The sequence below is a fragment of the Vicugna pacos genome, chromosome 35, assembly GCF_048564905.1.
Source record: "Vicugna pacos chromosome 35, VicPac4, whole genome shotgun sequence".
NCBI classification, from domain to species: Eukaryota; Metazoa; Chordata; class Mammalia; order Artiodactyla; family Camelidae; genus Vicugna; species Vicugna pacos.
The window spans coordinates 13223061-13246268 of record NC_133021.1 but is presented as its reverse complement, the minus strand read 5'-3'; the positions used below and the strand labels follow the sequence as shown (position 1 = coordinate 13246268).

Below are 23208 nucleotides of genomic sequence, written 5' to 3'. Positions count from 1 at the left end.
TGTTTGTTTGCTGAGGGGGAGGTAATGAGGCTTCTTCACTGATTTCCGCTTGGAGGAGGCACTGGGGATTGAACCCCTGACCTCTTGGGTGCGGAGCATGCGCTCTACCACTTCAGCTATATACTCTTCCCCTTCAAACTGTTAATTTGAACTTGAACTCTTAGATCTCTGGTCTCTAGCTTGGCTCCTGGAATAGAGTCAAGGTGCCATTTTTGACTGAACAGACGTATAGCTCTTTTTTTTTAAAATCCATTTCTGAATGGTATCCTGATCTTTTTAGTTTCCTCTTGAAATGCTATTAATTTCAGTGCCTTGTCTCCCAGCTAGACCGTGGCCCCCGGGGACAGGAACCAGACCAGGTGTTCCTGGTTTTGTGCCCACTGTAGTAGGGCTTTGCAGATTCCAGCATGCGTTTGATTTACCCCGGGAGCTTGTTAAAATGCAGGTTCGTTTTGCTTGTATTGTTTGTTTGCTGAGGGGGAGGTGATTAGGTTTCTTCATTGATCTCCGCTTGGAGGAGGTACTGGGGATTGAACCCGGGACCTCTTGAGTGCTGAGCGTGCGCTCTACCACTTGAGCTATACCCTTCCCCCAAAATGCAGATTTGAATTCAGTAGGTCCAGGAGTCTGCTGTCTAACAAGCCCCCAGGTGATGAGGAGGCTGATAACTGTCTGGACCACATTTTGGAAAGCAGGGTCCTGCAGCACGTGGTGGAGTGTACAGCTGTCACTCAGGGACACTGGGATGAAATCATGGCTGACCTTCAGGTGCTTCTGGACCAACTCAGTCTGCCCTGAGCGTTTTGAGACGTCAACTGCATGATGCTGTTCCTTTCAATAAACACTGGTAACTAAGCCAGTAAACACTGGTACAGGTGTCTGTGTGCACACGGAGCCTGGGAAGGCCTCAGGCAGACTCGGAGGGCTTTTCTGGGAAGCAGCAGTGGCAATATCCAACATCTGATGTAAAACATACATGGAAACATCAAGTTCCACGTGTATCTAGAAATAAGACACGGAAGCAACGGCTTCCCCACCCCCCAGATGTTTCCTACTGGAAATTATGATCTGGGCACAGGCAAGACATCTGCAGCACAGCTGCGATCACAGACCCACAAGCAGTGAGGGGAAGGGCTGCGAGAACAAAGCATTCCCTTACGATACCTCTATTCATCAGTACTTTGGTGAGCTGGAGACTCAGACCCATCCATGATGGGCGAGTCTTCTGTTGCTTCTCTGAACAGAGGCAGGCGGGAGGAGGAAGAGAAGAGAGGTCATGTTAGAGGGACTGACACAGACGCAACGAGCAGTGTATCAACACATCGGAAAGCCCAGCTGGCCACACACCCAAAAGTGAGTGACAAATAACACAAGTCTTGTGGCACTTTCAGCCCCCATGCGTGAATCAGACACCGCTTTAGTTCTGTTAGGAAGGCCGGCAGGCTTCGGCACGTTTGACCCATTTCTCATTTTCTTCTCACAGAGACTAGTCATTGTTTGTTAATGATAGTTCAAGTCAGTCTGATAAAAAGAGTTTAAATTTAGTAATTTTGGGGGGGAGGTAATTAGGTTATTTATTTATTTTTTTTAAATGGAGGTACCGTGGATTGAACCCAGGACCTTATGCACACTAAGCACACGCTTTACCACTGAGCTATACCCTCCCCCCTACAAAAGAGGTTAAAGACCAAAATTTCTTTTTTTTTCAAATTTGTCTTCAGTCCTCACTGGCTGTGTGGGATGAAACACAGGCACGTTCTGAGACCCACTCCAGTGTAAAGGCAAGTGGGGGGTACCCGTAAGTTCCAAAGCCTGCTGTCAGTTAAGTAACGATCATACATTTGGCTCACGTAAGACTGGGTGTGAACCAAAAAACCAGAGCGACAGCCTGAAATCTGAGGCTCCTTATTCGGGGTGAGATGGGTTTGCCACCGGAGGTACCACAGAGACAGAAGTGCTGTCAATCTTTTATGAATCTATCTTCTAGAAATTCTTGGGCCCTAAGACTTGCAGAGGCTGCCTGGCCACAAGAGCGAGAGCTGGGGTCTGGATGATACGTTAAGGGAGTGTTTTAGGGACGTGTATTAATAACGGCAGGGGGTATTCGCTGCTCAAAAGACAGAGCAGTCAGAGTGGCCACAAGAACACTGGCAGTTGGGACCACAGGGTCTCTTAACTCAAGAGGAGTAAGAGGCAACAGGGATGCTTCCGTGATCAGAACCCTCAGAGGCCTTGTTAGCACACAGGCCGCTGGGCCCCACCCCAGAGTTTCTGGTGCCGGAGGTCATGGGTGGGCCTGCAACATGCAAGACCCCAGGCTTATGTTCCTAGCCTGGGGACCGCATTTTAAGAACCACTGGCTTAGGGGGAAAAGACAGGGCTCTGAGGCCACAGAGCGCAGGGCTGAAATTCCAGCTGAGCGACACTGGCGAGGCACAGATCCCCTCCGAGCCGCGTGTACAGAGCTGAGGAATCCGGGTACTTCCCTGAGCTCATGTGTGTTAGAAGGGATGCCCTGCCTCTGAGTACACAGCAAGCACTCAGTACCTGTTAGCACCTACCCAGGCTGAATAAAAGCCTGGTTTAACATCACTAGAGACAAATCTGCATGAACAAAAAATGCCGGCCAAGCACGGAGCCTGGAATGCGGTCAGTGAGCCCTTTGGCCCAGTTCCTCCCCCGGTTTCACTCACAGACAGCCGGCACCTTTTCCCAGACATCCCCACCAAGGCTCCGGCAGACGCTGAATAAGCCGGATGAAGGGACCTCTAACCCCCTTAGGCAGGCGGTATTGACAGAATGTAACAGCGTCTCAGCGGCCACATGCTAGGAGCAGCAAGAGGCAGGGATGGTGAGGGGAGCAGGAGGCAGGGGACGTGTATCTGCTAGACTCTGCCATGGACCAGAACATTCTATGTGTCCCCGTCTAGTGTCCTATGCCTACATTTAAAGCTAAAAAAGGAGCTGAGTATTGGTTTCATGGACTGTGGGCCACTTCCTAAGGTCTCAGAGTGCCTGATCCCCTTTGTTTATTGGTTATGAACAAGGGGTTGGCTGGGACAGAGAGGGGATCTGAGCCTGCTGCTTTTTTCTCTCAGGCTGCATCCTGACACCAAGACAGTGGCCACACCGTGGAGCAGGTGAAACACCAGGCTGGGGCTCAGCACAGGGGGTGCTTAAGGCTCTCCTTGGCTGGCATTCTGAGGTCAGCCTGGTGTCATCGGAACCCACATCAAATGCCGTCTGGAATTCTGGCCAAAGAGGTGCAGTTTAACTTCCAGGACCCACCTTCCCCACGTTCCAGGGGCCACCACCAGCTTTGAAAGAAAGTAGACAGAATTCACCCGAAGAAAGAGGCAGCAATGGAAAGGAGAGGGGTGGTGGGTGACAGCAATGCATTGGGCTCCTTCGGGAAGGAAGGGGTTTCCCAGTGCTGAAGACACACCATTCTTTTGCCGATAAGCCCTCTGTCCCTAGGATCTTTCATTTCTACTCTTTCTAACTGACGAGGGATGCTGAGGATTGTTCCAGAACCTGGAAGGGAGAACCAGAGATCAGAGAGGGGAACTCACCCGGTCTGCCAGGTCAGGATGTGGTGGGGGCTGCTGGGGGGCGTCGCTCCAACTTCACTTGACGGCGTTGAGCTTCTCTGGCTTTGAGGTAAGGCAGCTGCATGTAGGTGGCGCAGAAAAGACAGGGGTCAGACACGGCCAAGTGAAGGAGCTTCTTTCCAGAGATGCTGGGTGTGACCCTGTGACAGGGTCCCCGTGGGGAAACGTTCACCCTTTCCCCACATGCAGCCAATTCCATTTTCTCCCCACAGCTGTGTGACTCCATTCTGAGTCAAGCCCTCCTGGGGTCCTCGGTCCCCGCTTTGCCACTGGGAAGTGGCCACAGGGATGGCGATGGCCTTCATGGTCCTCTGTGGGTGACCTGAGCTGGCCTAGTGCAGGGAGGGCCTATTTCTCTGGACACCAGAGAGCTACACCCCCGGGCGCTTCCCCAGGTGGCCCCAGTGTTAAAACTGTGCTCTTCGTTACGAACAGGCAACCTCCAGAAAGGTTCTCCAAGCCTGTGGTCCCTGCTGTTTGAGGCTTACAAGCTACGACGTTAGGACACTTGAGACAGGGCTGGGCTTTTCAAAGTTCATCCAGCTCTGCCTACCAGGAGCTTACTGATGGGGGCAGGGCTTTCTTAGTTGGGAAAATTAAGCAGGAAGTAAATCCTGCTTAAACGCATCCCTTTGCTTTCTTGGGAATGGAGTCTTTTTCATCAGTAAAGCTCATATACAGCCACTTAGAATTTTTAGTCTAAAATATTTCAAAAGATTGACCTAATCTCTTTAGGTAAAGCAAATCTACCAGACAAGGGCTACAATTTTGACACAACAGAAATACTCCTGACCAGTCCAACCGCGGCTCCTCCTAATAGGGTTACAGAGCATCGAAAGCACTTTACAGAAATCACTTCGGTTAGATCGTAACACCAGTGAAATGGGAACAAAAGGAGCAGTCACAAGTTATCTATGAAGTCACCCAGGGAGGTCACACACGGAGCTCACCACCTCATTCGTAGCCAGTCTGCGCTACCTGGGGAGACTGGCCAAATCTCGGGGCTTCAAGATCAAGCCATGCCCAGAGCACGCTTTCCTCTGCAAGGGTACCACTCGGATCACTAACCTATCACCGTCTCCCTTTTCACTGGGGGAAAGGTGCTCGTGTGACTGGATAAACCCTGAGAGGCAGACTTCGTGGCTTGCTGGATCTCTGTCCTTACAAGGAAGAGCGGCTAGAGAGATGGTGTGTGCCCCCACTCAGGAGGCTGAAATGGGAGACGGCTCAGCCCACACGGGGGCGGGGGGCTTATATGCTGCCCTACCCTTTCCCACCTTTGTCGCTCGGCAAAACCAGGGGTATGATGGGAGGGATGGGGAAGGAGGGGGAGGGAGACCTCTGGTCTCACACAGCTGACAGCTAGGTTTCTAGAATCAACATCTCTCCTCACTGCAGGCGCTAAGAAAACCTGCAAGTCCTTGAAACAGGTCCCCACCAGCTCACATCCTGACCTCCTCCCCCAGTCGGGTCTCCCCTCCCCCCACCCCGCCCTCACCTGACGTGGCCTTGCACATCTGGGGCATCCTGGTGACCCTGCTGTGCGCCACGAAGGTGCTGTGGGAGGAGGTGCTGTACTGGGAGCCGCTGTCCGAGGAGGTGGAGCTGGTGTGCGACAGGCGGCTGTGGTCCTTGTGCGAGGCGCTGGAGCGCTGGTACCACTGGCGCAGCTCGTCCGAGACGGCTGCGCGCCCGGCGCCCTTCTCGTGGGCGCCCTCGCGGCCCAGCGACGGAGTCCGCAGGATCTGCGAGCGCGACGGCGTCAGGCGGCCCGCGTCGCCCTCGTCGCCGCCGCGCCAGCTCTCGCGGAACAGGCCGCCGGCCGTGTACGAGTTGGAGGTCTTGAACTGCGCCTTGACGCTGTAGTGGCCCTCCTGGTCGCTCTCCAGGCTGCGCACGACCACGGGCGTGGCGCTGCCCTCGATGTACAGCGGGTACTCCTTGATGCGGTACTGCGAGCTGGGCTGGCTCTGGCTGTGCAGGTAGACGCCGTGCGCGCCGCCGCCGCGCGCCGCCAGGTTGGGCATGCTGCCCGAGTTCGCCGCGCCCAGCGCGCCCGCCGCCCGCCGCCGCTGGCGCTGGCGCGCGCGCGCCTTCGACGGCGAGTCCTCGGCCAGCGTCGAGTAGTTGGCGTTCATCTGCGCCGGGTAGTAGTGCTCCGAGCTCGAGTGGCTGGTGCACGACGAGCAGTCGTCCATGGGGTCCGAGCCGTTGCTGCTACGAGTCCGTGGCGTGTAGAAGTCGGGGCTCCCCGTGTCGTTCTCCGAGCCCAGGAGCTTGCCCTGGGACTCCAAGCTGGAGCTCCGGTGCCTAAAGTGCAGGGCCAGGCTGTGCAGCCGCGTGGGGCTGAGGTCCACCGACCTGCGGGGAGACGGCTGGGTGGGCCTGGGGGCTCCCCGGGGACGGGGTGGAGGCCCTGCGATCACCGACTCGGGAGAGAGCACACGATGCCTCGCGGCCCAGGGCCTCCCGCAAATGCGCATCTGGGAAAGTCGTGCCCTGGGAATCCAAGGGCTTCCCATGGCTCCCAGATGAAGGCGGGGCGGGAGGGGGCGGGAGGGGACTACGGATCAGGAGGCGAGCCTCTGCTGTGATTTTTGATTCTGAGCAGGGGATGGGGACACAGGACGGCGCCCATATAAGGGTTTCTAATGAAAAAAGTATTGCCAATAGCCACGACCCCCCCCCTTTTAAGGTGGAGAGGGATTCTACAGACACAGAGAACCAAGAGAACCCCTGTTCCAGTGTTACGGTAAACCAGATGAAGTGCCTGTTTCGTAGGTCCAGAAACAGCCCAGCAGAAGCATTCATGTGGTTCCACCCAGTACTATTATGAAAGCCATGTAAACAGATTTCCATGTCCCTGTGAACGCCAGTCTAACACGGAAGGCTGGTGGAACACAGAAGACTTAGTAATGACTGATACAGATACTGGGCTTTCCACTATTTTGTCTACAATCCATTCTGCTTATTTGAGCCACACAGTAAATGTCCATCATGACGGCCCGAGGCAGCGTGAAAGGACTCCAGAGAAATTCACCATGGCTGGGTCGGCCACGTACAGGAAGAGGTGAGTCCAGGGCTGACTGTCACTCAGGGTGGACTGTGAAGTCCCCACCACGTGGCCCTCCTTGACTCAGGCTGGGTTTCCTCTCTGGTCCTACCCCTCTCCACCACTCTGTTCTGGCCACATCGGCCCCCTGCGAACATGCCAAGTGCAGGCCTGCGTCTGGGGCTTTGACCTTGCTGTCTCCCGAGTACCCTTAGCGCTTGCTACCCCATCCATCCAGGTACCTCTGCTCAAATGTCACCTTATTACAGAAACCTCCGATGCTCCCATTTAAGTACTCTCTCCCTTCACTCTCTAGCCCCCTTGCCCTGTTCATTTTTCTTCTCAATACTTACCACTTCTGACTATTTCTTTGCTGTGACTCTCTACCTACTAAAACGTCAGCCTGATGAGAGCATGTGTGTGGTCTGTTTTGTCCACTGCTCTATGCCCAGGAATAGTACCCGGTACGTACAGGCACTTGATAAATATTTGTTGCAGGAACGAGTGAATGAATGAATGAACGAGAGACCCTTGCCTGGAGAGCTCAATCTTATCCCGTATAAATGGTCCACCACTGACAGAAGATCACACCATCCGTCCCTTCCAGCTACACTCCCTGTGCACTTAGTTTTAGAGAAAATGGAGTGATGGCTTTGGTTTTGCCTCTTTTTAGAAAAGGAAGGTGTGATTCACTGAAGCCTCACTTTTGCCCATTTCTCTTGCTCTTTAATGAATTTACCCCTTGGGGCGTTAAAGCTAGTCCAGGATAAACTAACGCTCCAATAGAAAGATACATGAGGACTTGCCAATAAAGATCCCCCCAGCAGGGAAGGCAAGGTTGTTCTGGTCCCGGCACAGCCCTCTCTCCCGGCTGATCTGGCTACCCTTCCTGCCTCAGTTTCAGTTAAGAAAGCACTTTCTATGCCCGCTGTCTCCGGGGGATCCTCTGACCAACTGGTGCCCACTGGATGGGGGCAGAGGGATATAATGGGTCTCTTGGCTAGCGTGGGCTTCCTCCTGCCAGCTTGGATTTTGATTCTGCTTCACTTTAAGAAGAACCCACCTCGTTGGCTCAGTCCTGACTCTAGTTCACCAGTTATCTGGGCCCATCTGGGGCCAGCCATGCCAAATTTTATAAAGGAAGGTCTGGGCTAGGGAGGGAGGGGGTGGACTCACCTCGTGGAATGAACGTAGTGGGGGCTGCGGACTCGTAGGTCGGGTGTGGATGGCATGCTGGACTGCGAGTTCCAGTGCGGGAGGCTGCGGATGGGGCTGTTCTGCAGGGAGCTGCTGCCCCCGCCGGCTTCGGCACAGCTCCCTGTGCTGGGGAAGCGCTTGTGGCTGCTGGAAACCGGAGGAGGATGCGCTGGTCACTGCCAGACAGACACGCACCCCTCCCAGGTAGCTGACTGTGACCTTGGGGCATCAATGTTGGTATTGGGGAAGCTTCCCCAGGACTCCCACCCTTGGCCCTCAGAAGTGGGTGGGGGTCCTTATCCCTGACCTCCAGGGCAATGGGAAATGGAGACCCTCACCAGCTCTCTCTGGAACAGGCAGTGTGACTGTTCTGTGAAGCCCTTGCTCTCAACCACAGTTTCTGTTTTCCAAGAGACAAACAAGTACCTGTCTGGGCACCCACTGGGAGCTTTATAGGGTAAAATGTAAGGAAATGAGAAGAACAGAGAAGCAGACCAAAAACGTCTTCCCGAACTGCTCTCTCCAACATCAGCTGAATAATGAGCTGATAATACACAGCTAAGATTACAGCTGTTTGGCTCTGAATTCTGTTGGATGATGGCTTAGGGTTCTGAGCCCCTTTGGGATGCTTCTGAGTGGACTCTCATTTGCCCCTTCAGAACAGTGCTGCCTGAGATTTCCTAATGAATTCCCAAGGACGTTAACAACATTCAAGCCAGCGGCCAACGCGTGGACCTTGAACCAAAACCCCCATTTCCCTGTCAGTGACAAACCCACACCTGGAGCGGGTCGGCAGCAGAGGGCGCTGTGGGCACAGCCCGGGGAGGTGCTCCCGGGGTGGTGGGGATCTGTGAGTGGCGGATGCTACCCGGGACAGCCCTGGGATTCTTCCCAAGAGCGGACTGTGATCTCGTGGGGTCTTCCCGGCCCAGCTCACCTGGAGTGACTGTGGGAGGAACGTTTCTTGACCTTCTCGTAAGGCTCATCTAAAGAGGACTCGCTCCACATTTTGGGCTTGATGGGCGACTTGTCATAGTCGTTGCGGTGATAGTGCGTCTGCCTGAGTCCCTCCAGGGACTGGGGCGGAGGCGGCCTGTTGTGCGACGGAGGCCGAGGAGGAAGTCCCTTGTGAGGGGACTGTAAGGGGGACAGTGTGCTGGTGACCTGAGAGTCTTCTGCACAAAGATGGAAAGAGAGGACGTGAGCAAGGGTCATCCTTCCCACTGTCCAGACAGACCCCGCCCACCTCCTCCCAGACACCAGAGCCTGGGAGCAGACTTGCCCCCAAGGCATCCTGGCTTCGAACCCCCGCCCCTTCCCCCGTCACTAAGACAAGTCAAGTCAAACCAGAACACACCAAGTCTAAACGTCAGGGCAGCATTAAACAGGAGGAGAAATGTCACTTCTGATTAGTGACAAATGGAGTGAAGCCTCAGTTTCATTCAATACCAACGACAAACGGTTGCTTCATACCAACACCAAAGGGGGGGTCATCATTATGTTCCAAGTTTTCTTTTAATAGACAGGAGGCATCTACTCTGCTTTGGGGGAGCTTCAGACCTATGATGGTCTATTCTGTTCAGTGCTATCGCCTCGGTGCCTAGAATGACTGTTGACACAGTACGTGCTCAGTAAATACTTGTTGGAAAAAATGAATGAAAGTCTACCTGTCAACTGTCATCTGCTGGTGGCTCTGGGCATCCACTCTCTCTGCTTTTTATCAGAACTACCTATCTTGTCTTTTAATATTTTCCTGTGTGATACTTTCATATTGGAAACGCCTTAGGTTCCGTGGGAGGCGCTACAAGTATTAAATATGCATAGAAGATTATTCCCTGTCTTCAGGGGAGTGATGATCTCACACTGCTGTGCTGGGGGCAGGGCCGGGAGAGGGGAGGAGGCAGGGAGGAGCCCAGGGCCAGGCCCCACAGGGGCTGTGGCTGGTGAGGAGGCCCAGAGGAAGAGAGGGGAGGGTCCTGGTCAAGTTCAAGTGCAGCAGACCTGCTGTGAGCTCTGAGATAAGCTAGGAGCCCTCGCTGACAGGGAGCCTTCAATTCCAGGATAAGGAGTCAGCATTTGGTCTGAAAGCCCCTGGAAAACACCGCAACAGTTTAAGCCCAGATGTGTCGGGATAAAAATCCTGTTTGAGGACTAGTCTTCTGGCAGGGCCAGGAGAAGGGCTCGGGATGGGTTCAGGGAGACACCTAGGGTTGAGAGCCCAGGGGAGGGCGGCCTTGAGCAGAGAGTGGCAGGAAAAATTCAGTGTTCACTGTGAAGGCAGAGGTGGGAGAAAAATACACAGCAGCCAACCTCAAACTCCACCGGCCTTTCACTTGGCTCTAAATCATTTTCAACTAGTCTGCTCTTCAGGGCCAAATTCTCCATCCTCCAACCTTGAAACCTGGGGACACGCTACAGTTCCGCTCCTGTACCCCTCAAATCCGTAAAGAAAAGAGCCTGGAAGGAGCAAGCAGGCGATGGGAGTGGGGGCCCCAGTGAGGCAACAGTGCCCCTTGGGAGGTGCGGGGTCTGGAACATGGGGAGGAAACTGATCACAAGGGATGCATCAAGATCAGCCAGCAACAGTCTACACCTCCCCCAACTCATCTCTGCAAAGGCATCTCCTTCAAATGTTCCGGTTCCCTCCCCTGCGGAGACTGGAGTCCACAGAGGCCCAAACAAGGGCTGGATCTCTGATGTTCAGAACACGCCCCCTGCTCCCGCAGGTCCATCATCTCCTCCCACCCGTGTAACGGATGAAAATACAACGATCTGACTGCGAACAGCATGGCCCAGACTACTGGGTAAATACCCCGCCAGCCTTTCCCCACATCAGTGACCATGATGACTATCCTTGCAATTATCATTATGACTCTGAGCCAGGTAGGTCTTTCATGTTTTCCACCTGAATAGCCACTTATCACTGCCTACCTGAAGTTTCCCAAAAGGGCAAAAAAAGTAATTGCCACTGAAATATATTTCCACATCCTTAATGCCCTGACCTCCCCAGTTTGGGTTTAAATCCATGGCAACATTCTCGGAGATGGTTCTGTGTTTGCAATTCCTTCTTCCCTGATGTAAGGTGGTGATGGAGATGGTGATGATGATGGTGGTGGTGGTAATGGAGGTGGTGATGACAGTGGTGGTGGTGATGGTGATGGAGATGGTAATGATAGTGATGGTGATGGAGATAGCAATGATGATGATGATGAAGATGGTAATGATGGTGGTGGTGGTGGTGGTGATGGAGGTCAATGGGAAATAAGAAGACAGTTTTCTAGGCCTGACCAGGGAAATGTCCCTTTCACTATCACTATTTCTCAGGAAGGTAGAGGCTTAGTTTTCTTCAGGCTCTCCTAGCAGGTTTCAATTGTGATCCAAACCAATACCTACCTCTTTCCTCAAAGAAATTATAAATACTGAAAAGGAAACCAAACATGGTGTTTAAATTGTCTGTTTAGGTAAAAATGTGATTTTTGGTAACTAACAAAGTAGAATACTACTCACTGACTACCGTTTTAAATCTCACCTCTGGGCCGATGGAACATAATAAAATTCCAATAGACATGTGTTCATGGAGCACCTACCCGCTCTCAGCCAAGCCAGTGACCACTGGGCCATGGTGCCATCCTGGTCTGGCTCCTGGCTTTCCACTGGGCTGTCCCAGACTACACACAGCTTAATTCTGGTTTTATCCATGCTCCGAGTTCTCAAGCAGGAAACAGACAACCTACCATCCTCTAGAACCAGGGCATCTGACAGGGAACTGTCTTCACTGGCAATATTTCCATCTGAGAAGACAAAAGGCAAAAGTCTATGAGTTGAGCACATCCGTCCCTTAGACAAAGCCCTATTTGTGAGAATCGTGGGTTTCGCACCATCCCATACCCTCCTCTTTTTAATCAGCAAGAACCCATGAAACACAACCAAAATGCCACTGGGCATTTCTTTGGACAATCCCCGTGGCGGGTCGTGACCTGTCCCCAGGCCCCAGACACTGCAACACGCCCAGTCCTTGTGTATCTGGGCTCTTGTTCCACTGGAGGCAGCGATGCTGAGCGGCTTGATATCCACCTGGCAGGACTGAGCCACGTCACTGTCCCAGCCCATCTCAGGGTACGTTCCCACTAAACCCAAGAAAATATACTGAGACTATTCTACACACACACAACTAGGGCAAGGAACTTGGTTTTGTTCGTGTGGCAGTAAATGGCTTCCCCATGAACTTCTGAAGTCATTAGCAGATAAAGCAAGCTTCTAAATACAGCTTCTCTCTCTCCAGAGCTTATTTTCACAGACACCATTCAATTAGCCATGAGAACACACCCAGAGACGGACAGTAGGATCATCCTCCCCCTTCGACAGCTGGGGAAACTGAGGGACATCGGGGCTGCTCTGCTCTCCCGGTTAAGGTAGCAAAAAACTCCAGGTCTTCAGATCCCAAGTTTAGTGTTTTATCTTGGGAAATAACAGACCAGACTAAGGAACAAAAAAGAAGCTTAATTACTCCTCTAATTCAAGCGGGCTCCTGTGATGAAACTATTTCCAGGAGGCAGGAAAGCAGGCAAAGTATATTCTTGAGCGGTTAAAAACAAGACGGCTGCCGGCCTGCCTGGGACCATCCTCCAGCTGGTCAGACAGTGATCTGAGGACAGACCCTGATGCTCGTCCTAACTGAGCGGCCCTCGCTGGGCAGGCTGGCCAACCACGCTCTTCTGGGGCCAGATCGGCGAGACCTCCGTCCATCTGGTGCTCCTGCATCAGCCTTGCAGACTGGGTCCCCTGAGTCCCCGCAAGGGGCAAAACGAGGTCCTAAGACAGAAGGGCTGGCTGACTGCAGCTCTGTTAGGAAGCTGGGGCAGAACGACAAAGTCCCGGCCAAGGACAACAGGGTGCAATGGGGAAGGAGAGTTAATCCAAATCTCCTAGAGCAAAAGGATTTTTTTTTTAATGGTCTCCTTCTCTCTTTTAACTAGGAATTCGCTTTATTTGTCACACTTCTTTTTCCTACACTTTGAGGGAGAGGTAATTAGGTTTATTTATTTATTTTTTAAATGGCTATACTGGGGATTGGACCCAGGACCTCGTGCATGCTAAGCACGCGCTCTACCACTGGGCTACACCCTCCCTCTGTAATTCGCTGTATTCTTATTGTTTGATGAACCATGAGCAACTGGGAGACACAGCCTTGACTAGCATCTTGGAGTCTCTGGTCTACCCTTCCTTCCCTGATACACCCACATTTTTAGGTTGCAGCAAAAAATACACACACACACACACACAACAGTAGTAAAATACACATAACATAAACTTGACCATTTTAGCCCTTTCTAGCTGTACACTGCAGTGGCATTAAGTTCATTCACACTGCTGTGCAGCTAACACCCCCATTCCTCTCCAGAACTGTCATCTTCCCAAACTGAAACTCTGGCCCCACAAAGCATTACCCCCCCGTTCCGCCTCCCCCAGTCCCCGGGAACCTCTCTTCTACTTTGTCTTCCTGGAGCAAAAGTATTCTAAATGTGTCTCACCTATGAAAGGCAACTTGATATATATTTTAAAGATTTTACTGACTTGGGGTGGGGGGAAAGGATGATTACAGTTTGACAGACTTGATGGTTGGTGGTGAATTCTGCGGTATTTCCTTCTAGTGTTCACCAGATGTAATATCCCCAACACCTAGCCCCGAGTTTTGGGGGTCTAGACCATGGTGGTGGGGGGCAGTCCAGTCTTCCCCAGTTTCCCCAGTGTTGGGACAGAAGCCCCTGGAGACAGAGGAGGGCTGCGGGGGGGCTGGCCTCAGGGTACCCCAGCCACCCACCTTTCCTTCCAGACCTGGGCAGGGTGGCCAGGTGCCTGAGGGTGCCGGAGCCTGGGGGGCTCCGGGCCGAGCGCTGGGGGGGGGGGAGTGTGGAGCCCCTGCCCATTGCCGCAGGCTCTCCCAAGAGGCCATAAGGAGCATGGTGACAGCTGTGTAATCCCTTTCCTCTGGGGACCCGAGAGCGCGCTATTGCTCTCACTGGTATCGGGTCTTTCTAGCTTCATTTTATGGATGGAAAAGTTAAGGCACCAGGTGGTTAAGCAGCTTGCTAGGTCACTCAGGGAGCTGGGCTTCTGTCCCCACCCAGGACGGCGCCGGGTGCCCTGCACTGACCGTCCATGATCAGCGAGGCCCTCTGGGTGGGCTTCTTCCCAGACTTGATGCGGTTCTCATTGATTGCGCTTTCAATCTCCTGCAGCTTCTTCAGTGCATTCAGGTAAGAGGTTTTCCTCTGCTTCTTGAGTTTTTTGCTGACGTTCGGGTCACTGGCCAGGCGGCGGGCAGCCTCTGTGATCTGGGACTGGATGGCAAACTCGCGCTCCAGGCGTTCCAGCTCGGCTTCCTGCGGGAGGGAGAGGCCAGGCCACACTGAGTGGGATGCTGAGCGGGGTGACGCTGTCCTCCCGCCCGTGCCCCACACGAGCGCGCCTGAGTCCTTGGGGACACGCGTACTGGGAAACTGGCAGCCTCATGCCCAACCCCAACCTTGCCTGGCCCCGAAGTGGCCTGGTTCCTACGATCTCTGGGAGCCGGGGCCCTGGACACACCCACTTTCCACACTCGGTCCCTGTGCCAGTCTGGAGACAAGCACTGGTCCAGAGACTGGCACCATCAGCGAGAAGCTGAGTGCTTTCTTGCTGCAGGCCTGGGGGTCCCTCGGGTTCATTTCCAAGGTCTCCAGCAAGGTTCTCGAAGACCAAGTCTCCGTGGAGACCCAGAGCCCATCGGGCTGGCATTTCCTGTCGTCTGGGGCGGAGGCAGTGGCGCTGCTTTTGGAGTGGTCTTTGCCGGGCTTTCCTGAGGGTCTGTTAGCAGGGGGCTCACGGGGGCGCATCCGCCCTCCCCCAGCACATCCCTCTGTCTCTTTTATTTTGAACCCTTTGTGCTGAGACTTATTCCTGCTCACTCACGCCTCTTTTGGAAACTCTTTTTGCGAGTTCCAGCTGTCCTCTGAGACGGCCTGGTTCTAACACAGCAGGGTTCCGACTGGCCCCGCATGAGGGTGGCAGCAGTTCCCCAGCACCTTGGACGGCTCCAGGGCATGCTCCTTCCTCTCCTGGGCGCCTCCCTCCCTTCTCTACCCCTTACTTTGGCAGAAGGAGCAGATGGATGAATTTCCCCCCAAAACAGAGTTTCAGACCTGGGAGAAAGGAAGCTGTGGCTGCCAGAAGATGCCTGGTGGACCCAGAAGATGAAACCAGGGACAGCGTATTATCTGCTGGCTTCTCTGCAACTCAGCCAATGCCTTTTTCAAACACTGACCAGTGATGCCGGGGGAGCCCAAGACACATCCTGCTCTGGGGGACGCACAGTCTGGCGAAAGCCTGAAAGGGACGGATCTCGCCACGTAAAAGCAGATCACCGAGTCTGCTGGACTCAACAGAGCTTCCTAGTTAATGGCCAGAGATAACATCCTTGCCTCTGGGTACCACGTCCCAGGCTGGGGACCTCCATCCAGCACAAAACTCTGAGCTGGACCTCACTACCTACTGAGCGCTTTCAGCTTGAAGGGACGGGAGACCAGGAGTGAGAGGGAAAAGGGTTAAAGGAACTATTTGGGGTTAACAGACTCCCCAGTTCCATCAAATGCCCGCTGCATTTGTTCTTAGTCGAAGAGTAACTGGGATGGCCTCTTGCCCGGGGCCTGGAGACAAACGAGTGACCCAGGACAAAGACTGTTCTGTGAGTGTGACTCCACCTCACAGCTGTTCCCAGGCCGTCAGGGCGGCCCTGGCCCAAGACACTGACCCAGAGGTTTCTGGGAACCCAGGACAAATTCTCACTACTTAAACCGAGCCCAGGACAAGGCTGGCGGCCTGTCCACGCAGATGGCTGCCTGCTGTGTGAGCAGGGTGAACAAGGGTATTTCAGGGAGAAACAGGAACTCCTCCAAGATATCCGCAGGGACAATGGAGGGAGACGGGGATGCAACGGAATTCTCGGGGAGCCAAAGGCATCTTTTACTGGAGGCTGTGAGTGACGCATGATGAGGTGATGGGGCCGCGGGAGGAACAATGCGGCTGGGGTGGGAGAGGGGAGGGGATGGGGGAAGGCACCCACTCAAGTGGGGTCTCCCTGGAGAGCTGAGTGCAGGTGGCTGCCCGGCACAACAGGAGTGGACGTTTCCAGGCAATTCTGATGACAGCCGGGTTTGAAAGCTACTCCACCAGATGGTCTCCTGAATCCCACCAGCCCTCACCCCAGTTCTGACCCTGATAAGGTCCCAGGCCCACCCGCAGCCCGGTACCTCTCCTCTGACACCTCCTCAAGTTTACTGAGGTCAAGCAGGCGTCAAGTACTGAGTGAAGTGCTTCCCGTAGCCTGGCTCCCTGAATCCCTGCGACGGCCTGAAGCAGTGAGGATTACGGGCTTGGCTGTACAGAAGAGGAAAACTGCCTTTCTCTTTGGACGAAGCTTCTGGGAGTGTCCCCCAGTCTCCCGGGGACGGGGACCTACTATTACAGACCTCAGAAGACTGATCCACGCCTTCCCTCATCCCCAGAGGCCGTGCGTTTCCCTCTGAACTCACTCTCAGGCCCCCCCACCACAGGTGCTGCGTGAGGATGTCAGTTTCTCTCACTTTTTAAAAAACCTGAACACATACAGTATCCCCTTCTCCACTGGCTTCGATCCCTGCCCTTTTAAGCCTCCTGTTCAATGGCATTTTAATGAGTAACTTGATTTGGAATAAATTTGGAAAGACATTTCCTGGACATGCCCTGGGGTCTGAGGTGTGCCTGGCCTTGAATTTCTCTTGGTCTGAGACTGGATAACTTATTAACTGGAGAGCCAAGTGCCCCCTGCCCCCAGGTCTGAACTCCCCGGTCCCAGCCCCCACCGATCTTTAGCCAAAGAGGGTAAAATAGAAGGATGCTTCACTGGCTCCTCTGAGCGCAGGCAAGGGAGGTGGGGAAGGCATCCTGCTCAGGCTCTGGCAGTGATTCTAGCAGCCGAGTGGAGGTAGGACCACCGGGGGCAGGCCTGACTGTCTTTCCCCAACATCATGCACCTGCTGGTGTGACCTCTGTTTTCTTTCTTTTCTGGTTGTTTTCTAACACATTACGCTTGGCTCTCAGTAACAATTGCTGGGAGGCCATTAAAAAGTACATGTGAGCGTTATGGAATATTCTTCCATTAACCTGGCCACTTGCCACCGGCCTGTCGAGTTAGACACACAACCTCCACGGAAATCACAAATTACAAGTTCACACAAGGCAACTCATCAGTCCTACCAGCGGGAGCCGCGGGCTGACCAACCAGCTGACTTAAGAGGAAGAGGTCGAAGGAGATGCTCGGGAGGAAAGAGGAAACAGCATTTGGCATCAGGTAGAATGAAGACACCGAGGAGCCTCTGCCCACGGGAAAGTGAGGCGGGTGTGAGAGGGTCCAACCCCAGAGAGAAGCACGCACCTCTCCTTTGGGTAGGATTTTCTGCTCGTCCAGTTTGAAGGCGGTTCCAATTCTTCTTCGCACAATGGGTGGCTCCTCCCCCGGATCCAAGGGGTATTCGACCGGCAGCTTGCCTGTCAGCTCCTGCATCAGTGCAACAGCACGAGGGGGGAGGAGATCAGAGGAGTGCGTGACCGGTCTCTCGGATGGACAGACGGGGACACACACACACACACTTCAAAGCATAGACTCAATGCATAGATTCCAACCTTACGCAATATTAAGGTTAACGGGAGTTCCTGCAATGCAATTTTGTTTCTCTAAAAATGTCTGAGAGCAGTCCTTCCTTTATGGACAGATGCCCTTGGAAAAGTTTTTCCCAAAGGAAATTCCTGTTGAGTAAATAAAATCACCATTGGCTTCCATCATAAAACCCAAATTTCATTCATTTGTACACTTCCCAGGTATCTCCAGCGGGCCTGCTCTGAACCTGGCGAGGCCGCCCGGCCAGGAAGCAGCAGAGCCATCATGAGATCGCCTGTCTTTCTGGCTCCAAATTCTGTCCCCTTCTACTGATCATCGAATAGTCCCTCTCAAATATTCTGAAAGGTTTAAATGAATTTTCTTAGGAAGAGCAGTATCTACATGACAAATCCCAGAAAAAGGCATTATTATTACATAATTCAGAAGCTGAGTATGAGTAATAATTATTCTGTTCTGGCCAGATGCTCAAGGAACAGGCTGAAAAGACATTAAATATGTACAGAAGTGAGTTTCAGTCAAAAGTGAAAATATAAATTCACATTATTGACAAGTCTGTTTTTAAAAAATCTGGTGTGTGTGTGTGTGTTTGGGGCTCTGGAAATCCCATTGCTGTGGACATAATGACAGTGAATTTAGTTGACAGACCGCCATAGTGACAATCACTTAGACATTGCATAAAGGTCTGTAGAATGATTCAGGGTTAGAATTGGGCTCTACATGAGTGGGTTATGTCTGGGCTTGAATAAAGATCAAATTTGAGTTAGCAGTTCATCTGTGTGGTGGAGCCAAGTCATCAACTGCAAGGAATCACTTCCAAGGACCGGAAAAACCTGGGAGGGCCACTGCCTGCCTCCAGTGGGACAGGTGGCACTCCCAGCTAGAGCCCACCCCTGGCTTCCAGTCCCTTTGTGCACGGAGGCTGCACAAAGGTGCAAGGAGCCGCTCTGACGGTGGGGGAGCTTGGCAGGCTCTTCTCGGGAACGTTGAGATGGATGTCTGAGCCCGCTAGGGTGTGTGAGCGTGCGTGTGAGTGTGTGCAACCAGCAGTACAAGCACACCCAGCCCCCACGATCCTGGACTGCTTGCCTCCGGGGTTCAGGCCACAGGGAAATGACCTCTTGGGCTTCTGATTCCTCGGTGTAAGCATTTCAGAGCACAATGGCCAACTCTTTATGTCTGAAATGCTCTGCAATTTTCTTTTCGTTTTTTTTTCTTCTGCTTTTTTTTTTTAAACGTGGTTCAAATGTCTCCAAAATTATGTGTTTATTCTGCACCATTTTCATTGGCTTCCCTAAAAGTATGCCTCTAAAAAACATAACTTATGGGGGATTTTTATACTGTTAGGACTTTCTTTTTTTTACCTTGAAACTTATAAAAAGGAGGGAAAAGCTGTTCAATCGGCCATTGATTTATTATAACTCTGCAGAGTCTGTGGTGTGAAAACAAAATATCTTTTTGAAAAAATGGAGCTACTGAGTTTTCCACCAACTGCTCAAAAGTATTCGGGTCTAGGTCTTGACTCTCCGTATTTAATCTGATTTCACATGTAACCAGAGCTGCGTGGAGAAGGAATAATTCAAGACACTCTGTCGGGGAGGTTGGCTTGGTTCCCCTTATATTCTTTTTGTTGTTGTTGTTATTGTTTTGGGTTTTTGTTCTGTTTTTTTTTTTTTTAATTTGGAGTGGGGAGGTAATTCCTTCCTTCCTTCCTTCCTTCCTTCCTTCCTTCCTTCCTTCCTTCCTTCCTTCCACGGAGGTGCTGGGGACTGAACGCAGGACCTCGTACATGCTAAGCACGTGCTCTACCACTGAGCTGTACCCACTCTTATATACTTGTGTTGGTTATATTCTGCCAAACGCTCCCCCCACCTCATTCTGGCTGCCCCACTCCCCAACAGACGAAAGGCGCTTCTCAGTCCCCCGAGCAGCAGGGCATGGCATGTGGGATACAGTGAAAGGGCAGGACAGAGTTAGCCAGAAATTCTCCTGTCCCGTAACCTCAGAGGAGTCGGGGGACTGGTGGGAACACAGACCCACAGACGCAGTCTGCCCGCCACTGGCTTCTTGGGAGGTTATTTTTGACCCTCAAGTTCTGTTTTCGGGTGTCAACAGTATGAAAAGCAGCTTTGTTTTCCTTATTTTGCTTTTATTTTTAAGAGCAGCGCAGAGACCTTTAACAGGCGTGCTAACCTTGCCTGGACATGTTTCACCGATTTTCTGATGCCGAGTCCCTGCTGGGTTTAGGGATGTTGCCTTTATTAAAAACAAAACAAGGCTTCACAAATGATTAAATGCAGACATCCAAACCCAGGCTTTTTCAGTCCTTCCAGCATAGTCTTTATAAAAAGATTGCTAATAGTCACAGCGTCACAGAGCACATGCCCCAGCCGGGACAAGTGCTTTCCGAAGATTTACCATGGATTTGCGCTAACATGGGTCCGCTTTGAGCCGGCTCCGGTTTAAAATGAATCCAGAGCGTAATGAAGCCAAGTTGGACTGTAATGTGATCTCATGCCGTGGCCCCATGTTTCATTCCTCCTGGGGCAAGACATTGCTATTTGGGGGAGGGGAGCAAGGCTCTTGGATTTAGTTCGGAAACCTCTTTATACTCCCCCTTCTGACCTGTTGTCCAACAGGGGTCCCTGTGATGTATATGCGGGGCAATCTCTCTCCAGAAGGCTCCCACCCCAGTGTGCCCATGTGCAAGCACAAGCACACATGTGCGCACACACACACACACACACAGAGGATCATGAGCTGCACTGAAAAATCTAGTCTTCACACATGATAACAATGAATCCTGGAGTAAGGAGAAGATGGTGGAAACGAATGTTCAAATAAATATGGACAGTGACCTGCAAAGCCTCAAATTCCCAGTGAGACAGGAGACTAGTGCACATACTAGCACTGCTTCGCATGCATTTAAAGGAGACTTTTTAGCTTACTAGGCTAAAGTTTCATTTAAAAAAAAGTGGAGGAGGGTCTAGCTCAGTGGTAGAGTGCTCAGCGTGCACGAGGTCGTGGGTTCAATCCTCAGTACATCCATAAATAAACAAACAAACAAACCTAATTACCACGCCCCAACAAAAAAAGTGAAAGATACACCAGATTGTGAATTTTAAAGGGGATCACGCATCAGGTGAAATCTGATTTCCTTGTTGAACCCCAAGGATGCCTCTCAATACGATCTCCAAAGGTCAATCTGAAATACACTCAAGGAAACCAAAAGCCGCCACAACGATAAACTCAGGCACAAGATCTTAGGAAAATGGTAGCAAACCATCATATCCAATGCTGCACTATTACATGACGAAATGCTTTATAAACTACGGGGCACCGTGCAAATATTATTGTTCACAATTGTTATCGTGACTATTGGTAAGACTTGTCATTTGGGCCCTAGTGGGGCCCCATGTGGGATTCAGCCAGGACCTGCTTTCACTGGGGTCAGGGAGTCTCCTTCCGGTCCAAGACTCCTGTTTCTGATGGGGCTCATCCCAGGGGCTGGGTGTTGTCAACATCTGGGTTTCAGAAGAGCTGTTGCTCCCACTTACACTCTTCATGCAGCCCACCCTGGCCTTTTATAAAAAGAGAAGACAGATGAGGGCAGGGACAACGCAGACTTCCCCAGGACGGAACGGTCACTGCTTACCGCTTCCCGGAGGCAGAGTTTCTTCAGCTCTTCCAGCCGCTGGCGAAGGGTCTCCTCCAGGGCTTCCTGCCTGGATTTCAAGGCTGCCAGCATGTCTTTCTTGGCCGACTGAGAACTGTCTGATTCCTGAGAACCTGTCAATTAACAGTGGGGTCACTCGGCAGCTGACAAGGGGACGCACATCTGGGCCACGAAGGAACTGAACCAGAGCCCACGCTGCGGCTGGGGGATTTACCCCCGGAGTCCAGGGAGCGTGAAATGAAACAAGTGCTCAGCTCCAAGTGTGAGGAGCGGACTCTCAGCGCTCGGTGTAACTGACAGTCAGTCAGAAGGGCTGACAGGGAAATGCACACCTCTGAAGAAGGCTGTCTCTTTCTTGATTATCCCAAGCTCTGTCTCACACCCATTGTAATTTCCCTAGCAAATCTTCATAGACTTTTCCTACCATGAAGGGGCAAATGAAGTGTAAGCCAGTCATTCTGATATATAGTTTTAATTTTTTTTTCCTTTAAAAATGCTTTCCTTTTTTTGGCTTAGAGCAAAGATAATGCACACATAGCATAAAAATTCTGACAATGTAGACACGTGTAAAAATAATCCACAAGCTAGGCACCCAGAGATAACCAGTAGAGCATTTTCTTTTGGCTTCTTAATCTAGGCATGTATATTTTAAAAATAAAATTAGCTTTGATTGTATTTTTTCAGCTCAATCCTCTATCATGAGCAAAGTCCCTCCTAATAAAAGGTACACATATTTTCACACGCAGCACAGAAATATCTGCTTGATGATTCAAATAGCAGACTGCCAGATAGGAACCCTTTGTGGAAGGCCAACTGTAAACCAAACAGAAGGAAAATAAGCTGAAATGCCAACTGGAGAGACTTAGGTTGGACCAGAAGGACCACTTCTGGGCTTCAGTGTTTGGGTTCTGAAACGGTTTTCCTGCAGTGAAGCTCTCGTGCCTTCTCTGCCTGGATGGGGTAGGCAAGGCGCCGAGAGGGGGACTCCTTGGGAGGGGGAAAGCTGAAGATTCCTGGGCCTCTTGTGCCCGTGTCAGAGACGGATGGGCATTACTGCGTGTGCTTTCTGGGGACTCAGGTGATGCCACCTCCAACAGCAGCAGACAACGTCGAACCCTTAGGGAACCCATCTAGGGAAGGATGTACACGATTCCTACTGAGAAGCCTAATACTCTGCTGAGGAAAACTAAAGACCCCAGACAGAGGGACGCACTGTGGCCACAGATTGGAAGCTTGACGTCATAATGATGTCAAATTTTCAGGAGCTAAATAATAGAATCATTGTCATCGCAATAAAACTGCCAGTGAGATTTGTTGGACCGAAGGGTAGGAACTGCATTTCCTCCTGAAACATTTTGGGACAATTCCGTGAACGGATGACAGATTTGAGAATCACCCAATCGTATTCCCAGAGTCGACTGCTCTGTTTCTTCCAGTGGTAAAGAAGTCATCTCAGAATCATAAGACTAGAAGGGACTTCTACGCTTTTGTATCAAGAACCCCGCAATACTCAGTTTATTCCCATAAATACACAATTCTGAATCTCGTTTTTAGTCTCTGAGCAAGAAACTCCATATTCCCTAAATTGCCACACACCTAGTTCTTATAACCCCAATACTCAAGAATTCTCAATGTCTGGGTTGGGAGGGTATAGCTCAGGGGTAGAGCATGTGCTAAGCCCATGCACAAGGTCCTGAGTTCAATCCCCAGTACCTCCTTAAAAAAGTAATAATAAACAAACAAATAAATAAACCTAATTACCTCTCCTCCTGAAACAAAAACAAAGAGAAGAATTCTCAATGTCTACGCACATTTTGACTCCAACTTGGGTTCCACTACCACCTGCATCCCATTCTAGCTTGAAATAGAGACTAACCATCTCTGCAGGGATGTGCCATCTTTCTGCCTCCACAGCAGCTAATAAATATTAGCTTGAATAAACAAACAAGTGTTGTCAGCCATACGCTTGGATGCTATAATT

The 23208-nt window shown here is 51.7% G+C and overlaps 1 protein-coding gene across 10 annotated transcripts in view; it reads right to left on the bottom strand.

The window, feature by feature from the left end:
* Positions 1 to 23208, bottom strand: part of FRMD4A (FERM domain containing 4A) — a 441493-nt gene that overhangs the window by 8997 nt on the left and 409288 nt on the right. For 8 of the 10 annotated variants that reach the window (XM_072955338.1, XM_072955337.1, XM_072955336.1 and 5 more), the window contains 8 exons: positions 21207 to 21340; positions 17312 to 17434; positions 14015 to 14243; positions 11595 to 11651; positions 8798 to 9035; positions 7840 to 8007; positions 5110 to 5972; positions 3573 to 3669 (listed from right to left, as the gene is read on the bottom strand). In XM_072955338.1, coding sequence (XP_072811439.1) covers positions 3573 to 3669; positions 5110 to 5972; positions 7840 to 8007; positions 8798 to 9035; positions 11595 to 11651; positions 14015 to 14243; positions 17312 to 17434; positions 21207 to 21340 — 1909 coding nt within the window. Of the gene's footprint in view, positions 1 to 144; positions 1237 to 3572; positions 3670 to 5109; positions 5973 to 7839; positions 8008 to 8797; positions 9036 to 11594; positions 11652 to 14014; positions 14244 to 17311; positions 17435 to 21206; positions 21341 to 23208 lie in introns of those variants that run through there. The other 2 variants (XM_072955342.1, XM_072955343.1) reach the window with 2 other exon arrangements.